Raw genomic sequence first — 14,825 nt, forward strand, 5'->3', positions numbered from 1 at the left:
GCGACAGCAAAGACTAGACTGGGCCACATAATTTTTAAGTGTTCACAACCCCCACATTGTGTCCTAATGTCATTCCTAGCTCTTCAGGCCTGATCCTGAAGAATTAGCTTGCATGTCAATAGAGGCGCACCAACAGTTTCCATTTCACCTGGAATGTGTAAGGTACACTGAAAAAAATGTTGTCCTAATTTTAAAGATTCGAGCCAAAGATTAGCAAACTTCATTTAAAGATGAGTAATTTTTCAACTTTTTTAGGAAACATTCCATTTGGTGAAAAATATTTTCCCTCAAATTAAGGATTTTTTAGACAAAAATTTAGAATGAAATTGACCTTGGGACAAAAGAACTGTGAACCATAGATAAAGACACAAAATAAACTTATAAATAAATAGGAACGTCTTTTAATGTTTTACTTTTATAGATTAAGATGCTAAGTTTTAAAAAATATTTTTCAAAAAATAATAATTCGAAAGTCATTCATGAAGTAAAATAAGAATCAATCAGCGATCTAAATTTAAAACGGATTTAATAATAGGAAAATAAAATAAATGTTAATAAGTAGGAAAATTAATTTGAAGATGGCTTATTTATTTTAAATTGTTGGTTCTTTGACTCGTTTTCATTGCTTATATCCTACGAATAAAGAAAAATCTAAAAGTTTGGGCCAAATTTTTGTAGTGAAGTTCCTAGTCTTACAAGCTTATCCGCTGGGGTATCTCTGTGGCCCGGAATCCAAAACAGGATAATTTTGAACTCTTCTGCTATCTCGTTGAGAGATCTGCGACAGTCACAGGCGGGTTTTAAATTCAGAGATATGTTCCCCATAGATGTAATGGCTGTCTGGTTGTCTGAGAAAATATGGCAATCGTCGTTATAACATTATATCTCAGTCATTCCATCACTTCTTTAATTGCAAGGATCTCCGCTTGATACACACTACAGTGGTCGGATAACCTTTACGATATGATCAGTCCTAGTTCTTCAGAGTGGTGTTCAAAGCCCACCTGGTCGTCTAGTTTGGAACCATTCGTAAAGAAGTCTATGTACCAGAAATAATGATACATTACTTTATGTCAAAATCGGCTCAGGCGATGTGTAATCCACACCGCCTGGAACATCGGACATTGAACATCAATGATAACACAGTGTCCATAGCAGCCATATGACCAAAGAAAAAGCTCTCTTAGCCTCACTGCAGTGGTTGCAGATTTGTCTAGCCACAATGTCCGAAGGCATTAGGTGTAGCATGAAATTCAGTACATCCTGAGAGCGACTGTGATGCACGAACAAGCCATCCTTTGAATCCAGCTGAGTATTAAACATTAGGTGGACTTTTGTACCGTCGCGCACCAGACTACAACACCATATAGCATTATAGGTCTGGCAACTGCAATATATACCCAGTGTATGACACGCGGTTAAAACCCTCAGGTGTACAGGGCAAGAGTTACGTTTCCAGTCCTTTCCAAATTGTTGGATTTGAAATTCAATTCCCTGTCCAGAAAAACACCCAGGTATTTTGCGCTTTTAGTAAATGGAACATTCTCTACTCCCAAGGAGACAAGTGCCACTGTGGGTAACTTGTATCTCCAGCTGAAAAGAACTACTTCTGTTTTAGACTGATTAACGCCTAGACAATTTTTCGGTAGCCCACTACGCTGTCGCACGTAGAGCTTCCTCAAGTATGTCTCTAAGATTGCGCGGAAACTTTCGCTTAGCCGCTATTGCCACGTCATCAGCATACGCAACCAAATTTACACCATTTTCTTCAAGAGACAATAAAGTGTTGTTAATAGCTATATTCCAATGTGGATAGCTATATTCCAATTTAGATCTACAGATCCCAAGTTTTTAGAGATAATATTTCAAATATTTTTCTGGCCAACATTTTTCTAAATAAAGAAAAATTTAAAAAATATATTCAAAGTTTTCAAGACTTTGAATTAATTTAAGTTGATATTCATAATTCTATGTCTACATTGACTTGTTTTGCTTATGTCGATTTGAAAAACATCACAACCGTTCACAATAGTTGAGTTGTTTTAGAAATTGCATTTTGCCAATACACCTCACTAATGCTCTCCGCCAAGACACGAAACTCGTAGTTTCTGTATGGAATCCTCCGATTTTCCTCCGTGTGTTAAGCTCAACTCGAAAGATAAATAAACACGTAACGATTTAGTGTTTGTTCTGATGTTGTGTCAACTATGTCATAGAATAGGTTAAAACATTTCTATTGTAGAATATCGATAGAATATATTTTAAATCAATTCACTCCCACATTCTTCATCACTGAAAGATTAAAAAAAATATTTTCGAAAAATAACGAAAACATTTTCCTGTTTGAGACATTTATTAATTTTGTGATAAGCATGAAAGAAAATGGTGATGCGAATATATAGCAACAAGTGGAAACATATTTTTTATTGTTCCGTGTTTCATAATGCAAAAGGGGCAGTTTGTAATAATTATTACAGTTTGTTTTAATTATTTTGTACTAAAACATACTCGTATAGCGGACATTGTCAACGCATTTCAAACCGCACAATTGTCGACAAGCATAAGAACACATTACACTCTTCTGCGAGGACAATCATTATCGAATTGTAATTTTTGGTGAACCCTTCATAAACTGCAAATTTTGAAATTATGACATTGTCTCGGCGATCCGCTCAAATTGTATACAAAAGCACCCTACAATTTTGAGACATGAAATGGACAAGTGAGCGGTTGTTAGTTGGGGTTTTTTTTAAAGCTAAAAATTTATTAACAAACTCAATTATACACACATAAAATGTGAACCGTGTTAATTTGATTAATCGTATCAGACGACCTAGACAACAATCTCCTGGCTATTGTTTGAAGCAAGGCGGGGTAGTTTTGAAAAACCGCCCTCTTTTACGTGTTTATCTTAACCCACAAGATGAAGCGATGCTTGTATTGATCTGAAACAGGATGTTGTCGTTTTTTAGTTCCAAATGTTTTTTACCATTCGAAAAGTTTCAATTACACTGACTAGTCCAGCAAGCAACCACTTAAGTTTGATACTTTTTATAAGTAGTGTACCGAAGTACATGTAGCTCACTCTTCTCTGCAAGTACTCCAAGCAAATACAAGTATGTAATATTGTACGTGAATGGTTGGTTACTTTAACAAGATCCCCAAATGATATCAGATGTCAGAAGAGATGGTTGTATATTTATAGCAGGTGGCAACACAGTAGCTGCATATACCGTGATCTGTGGGAAAGGAAGAGCAGACGATTGTTTGCCTTGTCACTGAAAAGGAAACCATATTTTGTGAATGAAAGATTAATCTCTTGCAAAACATTAAAAAATTGAAACAGTATTTGACTTTCCTTGGAGTTGAACTTCGCGAATGTGTGAGTAGATTAATTTGTAAGGTATTTCTAACATAACTATTGAGATGATTAGTTCGCAGAAAATGGCTTAAACTACTGATCGGGTGCGAGTATTATAAACGTACTTTTAGTTGCTGTTCTTCACTTTTTGTTACAAAGGGGTTTTTTTACTCGTTAAGCTAAAACTAGTTTCATTTTTAAAATTTCTCTTAATTATAAAAGTATGCACCATATTTGAATAAAGCTGCCATATAGATTGATCTACTATTTAGGGTCAGGAGCCCATAATATGCGCATTTTTTGCTTGATTTCGTTGAACAGCGAATTGTAGCGAGCTTCTCGATATCTGCACCGAATATAACCAGATCGGACCATTCTTAGGTATGACAGCCCCATATACCTATCTGCCGATTTGAACCCATAATCATAGCATGTATTTGAAAATTATGGCACTCAAAATTCCACCTATATATATTTTTCAAATGTGATCCTTTTTGCATATATCTTCCATATGGACCGATATTCCGAGATAGGGTCTTGAGCCCATGAATCTAAAATTTCCCAAAAAAATTAAACTTGCATTTTTTTACTTAAAAATTAACATAATATAACCTTTCCTTCATAAATTGTTTTCTTCCAGTAGGTGTTATTTTCTTTTATATATTTTAAAGAAAGATGTGCGACTAATGCTGCGGAAGTCCCGATTTTACTAACTAATATATATGCTTAGGCCGTCTCAAAATAGTCAATTTTTAGGCAAACATATTTTCCCCTAAAATTTCTCAAAACGCACAGCACCGATTCCAAAGTTCTTAAAAATTTCAAGTAATACCACATGTCTACGAAAAACTGCAAAAGGTTTATACATCCTAGCTATAAACGTGTAAGAAACAGCTAGTTTACAAAAAGGGCTCATTTTCGCGAAGTTTGTACCCTATTTTGACCAGTTGGAGCGCTTTTTATAACATGTGGGTACATTTATTATTTTTTTTTTTTTCTTTAAAGCCCATTTTATCTATTAACTGTGAAAAAAATCTTCATAGTAACGCTACGAGTTCAGATTTTATAGCTCATTAATATTACACGTCATTTTTCAAAAGAAATTAATGAATGTAATATAGTTCATGTTCGGAATTTTTCCGGGCAATTTTTTTTTGCAACAGTCTTCGGAATAACCTTTCCAAAAATGTATAAAAGATGTAAGGTTCTCCCCACAATTTTATTTTCAAATTGCTAAACTCAGATAAAAAATTACTCAGGAAGAGTAAAAAAAATCTTGTAGGCTGACCTCGTGTTTTTTGATTTGCCCCATGGATCAGCCTCAAGTTTTGCACACTAATTGGAAAAAAACCTCAACATTAACTTTGTAAAGTTTCTTAGACATATATCTATCCGTTTAAAAGTTCCAGAATAATTTCCAAGATTTTTCGAATTGGGCAACACTGTGTCGTTCGTAATGCGTTTTTCATTTTTCTATTCCAATAGAATTATTTCGCAATTCAATGAGTTCTCACGACTCACGGTGGTTTAGAACCGATTTTTTTTTAAATATGCCGTGTGAGAACGGGTAGGCCAAATTTCATGGCCATAGATTGTCCGGTCGCTATTTGGCAGGCCGCACAATTTGGTCTCCTCGGTATTTCGAAAATTTATTTGTGGTCCGATTTCCAAAATTTGCTGGATAATGCTCAAAAACACCTACAAAAAAACTACAATATATCGTCTTGTTTCGACGAAATTCGACTTGCTTCAAACTTACAAACGCATCTATGGTTCGTTTTTAATTTCTAAGCATGATTTGGATTTGTGATAACATTTACAACGACTTTGTCGCTAAAGGTGTTCACATCTGTTTATTTACAGTTAAAAGTTATACAGTTTGGAAGTCAAAAAATGTATTTTCATTGATTAGTCTATTGAAAAAAACTTGCTTAAATACCTTAATTTTTTGTCAGCTTAAACGTGTGATTTATTGTACTTCAAAATAGGCTATTTTTTTTATAAAAAAAAATTGAAAACCCTTCGAGTTCTAAAATTCCAAAGCCCAGATCCCCCATTGGGTTTATGTTTTTTTTACTCCATATGTCCCCTAAATACATGCCCATTTAAGTAGCTAATATGACCTTGGTGTTCTTCAGCTACATAACTGGATCAATATTATATTATTATTATCCCACTGTTATTGCTGGCATCTGACAACATAGGCATTTTTATAATGTCAAAAAAAAAAATCACAAAATGCTGACAAATAACTTGGCTTTCCATCTTTTGACTTCATCATACTTTTTAAAGTCCCTTAGAAATAAAGAGATACAATGCCACACGCACGTATGAATGTACGTATTTCTGTAGTCTAAGTTGCTCCTCCTTGTATGCTATTGAACATGAGCGTGGGAAACTCGGGAATTAAAAAAGCTAAATCTAGTGATATGAATGTCATGGTCAGCAGTGAAACTAAAAAACCGAAAATAAATCATGGGGACAGCATCACCAGCCGTAGTGTCGGATCGCAGTGCTTGTACTTTGAGTGCATAGGTTCAACACCTTAAATATACTTGTTGGCAATTTTTTCTTTATTTTTGTTGCATACATTCTGACGGCGTCTCGGCTTAATCTTAGAGGATGATGTGGCAAAAATGAAAATGAAAAAGATGTTGGCCCTAACTTGTTGCTCGGTCGGTTATGGCCGCTTAAACGTTCTGCTTAAGTTCATCCATGTAGGTTGTCTCAATGTGGTCATACAGTCTGACCTATAGCTTCGGTACACTTCCTTACCTTTCCCTCCCACCATATTTTTCATAACATCGTGAGCAAAAACAAAATGATTGCATCCTTCGTTCAGTGTTGCCACAAGCATAAAATATTTCCACCAAAATGGGAATGCAAATCCAAAATGTCCATTAAAGTACTGGGTACAACTTTTCCACACATTAATGATGCCTTCTTTTTATAGCTGAGTCCGAACGGCGCGGAGCAGGGCCACACCTCTTTGGGGAGAAGTTTCTACATGTCATAGAACTTTACATATGTTGCTAGCAGGAGATGGGTTAGATTTGAGTGACAGTATTTCTTTCTGAATAGACTCACTTAGACTATTTTAGCCCATTGTGATAAGATAGTAGCGACAGACCAGTCCTCTAGTGGGAATCGAATACACGACCCCCGCACTGATACCGGGGTGACGTAGGAGGAGATAACCAATGCTGGAATATTGTCTGATATTCTCGTCAGGATTCGAACCCAGGCGTTCAGCTTCATAGACTGACATGCAAATTGGACTATCATTTGTATGGCAGCTACATCCAAACATGAACCGATGTGGCCCATTTGCAATCCCTTACGACCTACATGCATAACACGTATCTGTACCAAATTTCAAGCGGATAGCTTCATTCGTTTGAAAACTATCGCGATATTGACAGACGGACAAATATGGTGATATTGGATTTGGATAAATATACTTTATAAGGTCACAAAACTATATTTCGAGGTGTTACAAAAGGAATGAAGAGATTAGTATAATCCCCTTTCTATGGTGGTGGATACTGCCCAAAATCTATGCAAACAAATTCAGTCGAATAAGCCCAAAGCGACAACACTGCCTTTGTGTTATCAAAAAGGTAGAGTTAAGGGGGAAAGTGAACAAAAGAAAGAATAAAGAGCTTTAAGCCAATGGACATGGTTTGTGGGAACTTTAAGTGATGGGAATTTTTGGGATTTTTCCCAGTCCACGTAGATAGCGAACAAGAGTAAATGAGTAAAAGAAAGCATCGAATGCTGCTCCAGTGTGAAATACCTTATAGCTTTCCAACAACAGCACAGGCAATTTGCTTCACACATCATCATCATTATCATACGGCAAAATTATTGCTGCTCATCGTCCAGTATTGCTACGACGTTATGGGAGATCCGGCTGGTAGAAGGAGTCGTGCGAAGTACATTATGGGATGTTTTTGATATCAGATAGAGCATCTCTTCAGCATTTCATACATTCTTTGGATGACCGCTCATCTTGCTTATGAATCGATCAATATCAATTTACCAAGGAAATGCGTATAGTTTGACCTTTTTATGTTGTCCTTGCTAGTTATTGGTTCCTGGGATTTTGTCCAAGCCTTTTTTTAATTATAATTTATTATTATTTTTTGGTTCATATTAAATCTGAGATTTTATTAATTTTTTTCTTGCCTCTCTCCTTTTCAGAGTCACCGTACCTGGTTATCAGGGTAATTTACAGGCAGCCATATCTCACAGTGCCACCTTAGCAGCCTGGGAACGTTTTGGCGTGGAATTTATTTTAACGTTTGTTGTGGTCTTAACATATTTCGTTTCAACGGATTCTGTTAAAAAAATTATGGGACATTCTGCATCCTCCATAGCCGCAGCGTATAGTGCGTGCAGTTTTGTTTCGGTAAGTTTTAAGATTTTTGTCCTATAAATTTTCACAAAATACTTATGTTTCATTTTTTTCATCTTGTAATTTGTATCGTCAGCGTCCATCCGTTTCTCGCTCAATGACTTCGGTCACTAAAAAAGCACCTGCTGTTTAGGTATTTTTATGTGTGTAGTTTGGGAAGGAAGCTGCCCGAAAAAAAAACAAAAAATCTCTTAATATCAAAGCAATTTACTTAAAGATTTACTTTTTTTAAGCTTGCCTTTGCTCCTATATTTTAGTTGTCATCTTTCGTTTTTTTGTAACAGGCTAAATGAGGAAGCTTCAAAGGCGGTGTTTTCTGAAAGTTGGCTATTTGTGTGTGGCGATGATTCTTGCCTTGTGTCTGTAGTCGGCTGGAAGGTTTCATGTTCCTGCATGACCTTCAGGAGTAGAAAACAGAAGATTTATTTTTTTTAATGTAATTGACTAGAGATTAAATGTATATATTGGTCTGTAGAGATCTTTATTCCCACTACCCTTTTTATACCCTCCACCATAGAATGGGAATATACTAATATAGTCATTCCGTTTTGGACCCTGGAACCCCATAAAGAATGTATATTTTTGATCGTCTCGACATTCTGAGTCGATCTTGAAATGCCCGTCCGACCGTCCGTGTGTGGAAATCACGATAGCGGTCGAACACATACTTCTAATTGATGTAGGTCGTTGGGTGTTGCAAATGGGCCATCGACACGACTTCTTTAGATCCTAGAGGGCGCAATTCGTACCCGATTTGGCTGAAAACTATTGCACAATGATGTCTTCTATGACCTCCAAGCTTCGTGTCAAGTATGGTCTGAATCGGTCCGTAAACTTATATAGCTTCCATATAAACTGAGGACACCGTAGCGCAGAGCGGTATCCGCCTATGCCGGAAACCGCGCATGTCCGCCTATAACGCTGAACGTCTGAGTTCGAATCCTGGCGCGTACATCACAAAAAATTTTCAGCGTTGGTTATCATTTCCCTATTATTTATGGTTTTATTGTCTACACAACAAGATAATGATCTTATAATTAAAGTGTAGATTTATTGTTATATAATATATCCGACTTACGTAGGTTCTCAATAAATAAACTAGGTTACAATGAATAAAAAGTGTAAAAAAAACAGCCTATGTAATTGGGAATTTAACAAAAAGCACAAACAAAGAATAAATACAAAAACAAAATAATTTTAAAAATTTTAAAGCAAAATTTAAGGAAATAAAATATTAAAGTTATAGAATATCGTGTGGTAGATTATTCCAAAGACGTATGTTGCTAATATAAAATTGTCCTAAGACTCCGTCTTCTAAAAGGTATTGACTTTCTTCCTCTATCAGATTGGGCAAATCTCAGTCTCTCAAACAAATATCTGGGTTTCTTTCCCACCATAAACTTATGTAAAAATTTTAATGATCTGATATTTAGAAGATTGTTGAAACTGAGTCCAAATAGAATGCTGGCGAAGTTTGTGAGGAACTATGCCGTTTAAAAAAAATGGAATGACAGCCATTTAAAAGCTTCTCCCCAAAGAAGTGTCAAATGGCCCATATCGGCCCACTTGAATCGAACAGCTTTCATTGATATGTGAGAAGTTCGCACCTGTTCCTTAATGGAATGTTTATGTAATAACCGATAAACCGATCTCCCGAATATACTTCTTGGGCCTTTCTAGTGTCCAATTCTTATACGATTTAGCTGAAATTTTGCAAAATTATTGGGTTGCCCAAAAAGTAATTGCGGATTTTTCATATAGTCGGCGTTGACAATTTTTTTCACAGCTTGTGACTCTGTAATTCTTTCTTCTGTCAGTTATCAGCTGTCACTTTTAGCTTGCTTTAGAAAAAAAGTGTAAAAAAAGTATTTTTGATTAAAGTTCATTCTAAGTTTTATTAAAAATGCATTTACTTTCTTTTAAAAAAACCGCAATTACTTTTTGGGCAACCCAATACATCCACATAGCATCAAACATTCGTGCTAAATATGTTCTGAATCGGATCTTTATCTGATATAGCTCCAACATAAACCCATTTCGCGAACATACTTGGACCTCTAGAATCTTAACCGATTTGGCTGCAATTTTGCACAATGAATTCTACTATGGACTCCAACATTCATGCTATGTAGGGTGTAAATCAGTCCATAACCTAAAATAGCTCCCATATAAACCGAAATCCCCAAGAAATCCCAGAATGCGCAATTTTTCTCGAATTGTCTTTTTGAGCAACTACGAAACCGCTTTTCGTTATTTATTTATTGTCTATCTACATATTAAGGTAAATCGTGCAAAAAACTTGACAAATGCAATCCATGGTAAATAAGTCTCGGCCCTGCCGAAGTTGGTATGTTTTTACTCGTTGATTCTCAAATGAAATTAGAGTAGAACGTATATTTGCTTGTGTGCTTGTAATATGTACAAGGTAAATATGTCCATGGTCGATGCGGAATTTAGCTCCCACATATATTGATGATTATGCTTAACTCCTTAAGCCCATAGAAAGCAAGACTTGGGCCTGACACACAACTATCGATCTCCAGACCACGGAAGGTGGAAAGAGTGTTTATGATGAAAAATCTGCTTATGTGCACTCAAGAAGTAAATTACGGAGATCGGTTCGTTTCATATATACATACATCTTTTCAGCTTAACCTGTCATTGTACAAGAACAAAATTTGTACTACATTTCAGCATGAGAGGATGTGTGTGAATACAACTGACAAGCGAACACATTAATATACAAAATAAATATACTCCCATGCCATTGTGGTGAATTGAGTGGGTTTTGAATTATGAATAGATCATGACATAATTCCTTCACAAAATCGCCATAAGTATATACATGTCAAATTGCAAAAAAAATATGTATATTGTTTGGATAAAAGGTAAAAATGTAAAAATGTATGCTGCATATGTATATAGAAAAATGTAGCTACAAATTCCAATTCTACGAAAAGCAGGTATTGAAATACAAAACCTGCAGCTGCACATGTTTAAGGATTTTTCATTTTCTTTCTTTTTGTCTAGGCTAGGGTAGGTAGCTGCTAGAACAAGAGATTTCCGTGCGTTTGCAAGGATCACTCACAGGATTTTAGTGAAGCGTGAGAAAGTCATTGTAGCAGTTGTTGTGCACACGAAAACACAGACAATACACACGCCTATGGGTTGATGAATATAGGCTTAAAAATTAACAAAAAATGTTCTGAACACAACACATACTATTACAACTGCATTCTGTTTATAGATTCCATTACATATTTACACACTCACATATACTTATATATCATCTATCTTGTTTTGTTTTTGCAGATGCCATATCTTAATCCCGCTCGCTCCTTGGGTCCCTCGTTCGTTCTCAATAAATGGGATAACCACTGGGTGTATTGGTTTGGTCCATTGGTTGGAGGCATCGCTTCGGGCATTGTCTACGAATTCATATTCAGCTCAAAACGTAATGCTCGTCACATTAAAGCAGCCATGGACAATGAATCATCGTCCATCAACTCAGAAGATGAGTTGAATTATGATTTAGATATGGAAAAACAAACTATGCAAACCAAATACCAGGGCACATTCCAACGTGCACAAAATACCAACATGCCTTCTACCCAAAACAGTGGTGGTGGTAGTGGTGGTGGAGTTGGTGTCGTTGCTTCATCTGGTCCCAGTGGTGGAACTGGTAACTACTGTCAAAATTTGTACACAGCTCCCCCGAAATTCGACCAACCACAAGAGCCTTTGTATGGCGGCACACGTTCCATGTATTGTCGTTCACCCACACTGACTCGCACCAATTTGAATCGTTCGCAATCGGTTTATGCCAAAAGCAATACAAATATTAATCGGGATATAGTGCCCAGATCAGGACCTCTGGTTCCAGCCCAAAGCTTATACCGCATGAATATCCAACAAAATCAACAACAACAGCATCAACAACAACAACAGCAGCAGCAGCAGCATCAACAATCTTCGCACCTTCAAAATCAAAATGTGCAGAACCAATTGCAACAGAGATCAGAGAGCATTTATGGCATGCGAACCTCCAATCGTCAGAATCAGCAGCAACCACAACATCAAGGCCAAATGCCACACCATCTAACGGGACAACTTATGCAACACCAACCACCACCGCCAGCACCCAATCAACAACAACAACAGCAGCAGCAGCAGCAGCAACTCCATTCACAGCAGCCCCAGGACAATGGTCCACAAAGTTTCCAATCGGTTTATGGAACCAGACATAATCCAAATCCCACCGATGGCAACATAAAATTTGAACGTCGTCCTGAATCGGTTTATGGCATGACAGTGCCTCGCAATCGTGGCCAGTCTGCCCAATCGGATGACAGTTCATATGGCTCCTATCACGGATCCTCGATGACACCACCAGCCCGTATTCCAAGCACTGAGCCACCCATGATAATGTATGCCCCACCACCTCAACCAAATCCACATCAAGTCTCTTCCTCCAGTCAAGCGCCAATGAGAACACAATCAGAACGTAAAGTGTCAGCACCAGTGGTGGCATCACAGGCTTCCACGATGACATCCACAACGACAACAATAGGACAATTTTCAACTAGTCAGGCAACACCAACCCACCCAACACCATCTCATACCCAACAACAACAGCCTCCCTCACAGCAGCAGCAAATGATGGCTCAACATCACCAACAGTCGCAGCAGCAGCAGCAGCAACCCCCACCACCCGCACATCCTCAACAGCATTATGGCATGATGCCCATGAGGTCCAATTGAAAAAGGCTTTCGTGGAGCCCAGCTCTACAAAAACAATACGAAATAGAAGACACCACTTCCAAGACTTCATGAGAACTAATACTTCAGGGTTTCTTCAAGGCATAGAAGAACTGGCTAAAGACTGAAAAGAATTTATGGAAGTGGTTTAATTTTTATGTTGGAAGTAGTTAAGGCGTAAACGAAATCATATTTAGTCAAGCTACAATGTACGCATTTCAAGGTTATGTTTTTACGAGCAGGATCATTTTGAAGTGATGTTTCGAAATCGTTTTGTTTTTTATTGCTACACTTTTTCCAACTTGGCCCGGACTTATTTAAATGTTTTGGCTTATTATAATTGTTTTTTCTGGCTACTACTACTGCTGGCCTGATTAATCAGTTGTTATATAGTATTCTTCTATTACACAAATGAAAAGTCCTTCAAAATTAACACAAAATGCCCACTAGATGTTTAAAGAAACCTTGTGTAGACCTTTAGTCAACATTTCTATCGTAGCAATTGAATTTTTTACCTGGAAAATCATTGGTTGTTCGAATCATGAGTGAAGCTTTTCAGTTCTAAAATCAATTTCTAATTTGAAGTCGAATCATGCGAAAGTATTTCGAATCTATTTTTCCTTTCGATTGTTTTGACCTGCACATATCAATAGGTAATAGATTGGTAACTGTAAGCCCGGCAGCCAGGAGGCGGGAGAACACTGTACAGTACTGTAACCGATACGTCTATCTTTTGCAATTCATTTTCGTATGGTCGCTTAGCCCTACTCTCTTGGCTTTGGGAAATGGATAACAAAAAAAGATTTGTCTGTTAGGCTTTTTGGTCTTGCTTCTTCAGCTTAAAGAACTTTATTGATAAATAAAAATGTGCTTGTGTTATTAATAAAATCTTGACAACGTATTCTACTCTAGTCTTTTTTATAAGCAGTTGTGTCGAATTTAAGATTGATTTCTTCCATTCCGATAACTATTCCAAAGGCTTAAACTCGGGCCTTTCAACTATGGAATAAACGTTTTTTAATCCCATCCAATCCATTCCAATATCCGGTTGCGAAGTTAATCTCAGTCTATCACATTTTATCAGTGCAGATAGTGCCATTTTAGACTGTTTACTTCTACCTGAGTTGAGAACTTGAAGTAGTATTTCCAAACCATTTTGAACGCTGACTATATGATTCGAGATATATTGACAACTTAAACTAGCACAAATCTCTTTATAAAAAAAAAACTGTAAAAACAATCTGACATGCCATTAGTAATTTAAAAGGTTGAGTTTACTTTTCAGACTGCCCTTGTCTCATACACTCATTTGCCCAAATACGGTTGGTATCTAAAAGACTAAACCGTTTCATTAATATCCATAATAGCTAGTCTTTACGAGGTTTATATATTTTTATATCAATGTAAAGTCCAAAGGAGCTGTCACAAAACCCCACAATATGTAAACAAACAAACCACATTAGCCTAATAATTCATTTAACATAGAACCAACAGGAGTATAATGTATAGTCTAAATCTTAAGAAATTCTACAAATATAATACTCCCCCACCCCACTCACTAAGTTTTAATGCATCTCAAAATAATGGAACCATAAACCTTGCAACGATTATGTATTGTATTATTTAATCAATTCAAAATTAGGAATAATTATTTGTAACTTTTTTCACCTGTTATAAAGAACTCAAGTTTAGACTGAATTTATAATATGTATGTATGACAATTATTCTATGTTGTCCTGTTATACCAGGATTATATACAACTAAATGGATTTTCATTATATTTAAAACTAAAGAATGTAGTCTAGTTTATGCTGTTTTGCAGATTATATTCCAAATCCAATTTTTTATACATTTAAATTTGAGTATAAAATGTTTTGCCACCATCACCTCAATTAAGTTTAGCATAAACTTACAATATTTTGGCTATAGATAATGTCTGTAAATATTAGTTGTAATCATTGTTCTAAGATATTTTTTAGTTATTATTGTGCTTTAAAGAATAATAATTATATAAAATGAAAGAAAACACATAAATTCCAAAAAATATATCAAGTTGTATGTTACATACGAATTACATATACATAACATTATAAAGTGTTTCTTTTTTATAGCTTCCGCCATAGGATGGGGGTAAACTAATATCGTCTTTCCGTTTGTAACACCTCCAAATATACACCTAAGGCCCCATATATATTCTTGACCAACATGATATTTTAGGTCGATCTAGCCATGTCCGTCCGTCTGTCTGTCTGTCGAAAGTACGCTAACTTTCGGAGGAACAAAGTTAGG

The 14,825-nt window shown here is 36.3% G+C and overlaps 1 protein-coding gene across 1 annotated transcript in view; it reads left to right on the forward strand.

Moving 5' to 3' along the window:
- LOC106090688 (neurogenic protein big brain) overlaps positions 1-13,437 on the forward strand; it is a 38,336-nt gene extending 24,899 nt beyond the window's left edge. Inside the window, exons 4-5 of the mRNA XM_013256968.2 lie at positions 7,565-7,772; positions 11,091-13,437. Coding sequence (XP_013112422.1) covers positions 7,565-7,772; positions 11,091-12,539 — 1,657 coding nt within the window. The 3' untranslated portion in view covers positions 12,540-13,437. The remainder of the gene's footprint in view (positions 1-7,564; positions 7,773-11,090) is intronic.
- The last annotated feature ends 1,388 nt before the right edge of the window (positions 13,438-14,825 follow it).

The sequence above is a fragment of the Stomoxys calcitrans genome, chromosome 3 (assembly GCF_963082655.1).
Source record: "Stomoxys calcitrans chromosome 3, idStoCalc2.1, whole genome shotgun sequence".
Classification (NCBI taxonomy): Eukaryota; Metazoa; Arthropoda; class Insecta; order Diptera; family Muscidae; genus Stomoxys; species Stomoxys calcitrans.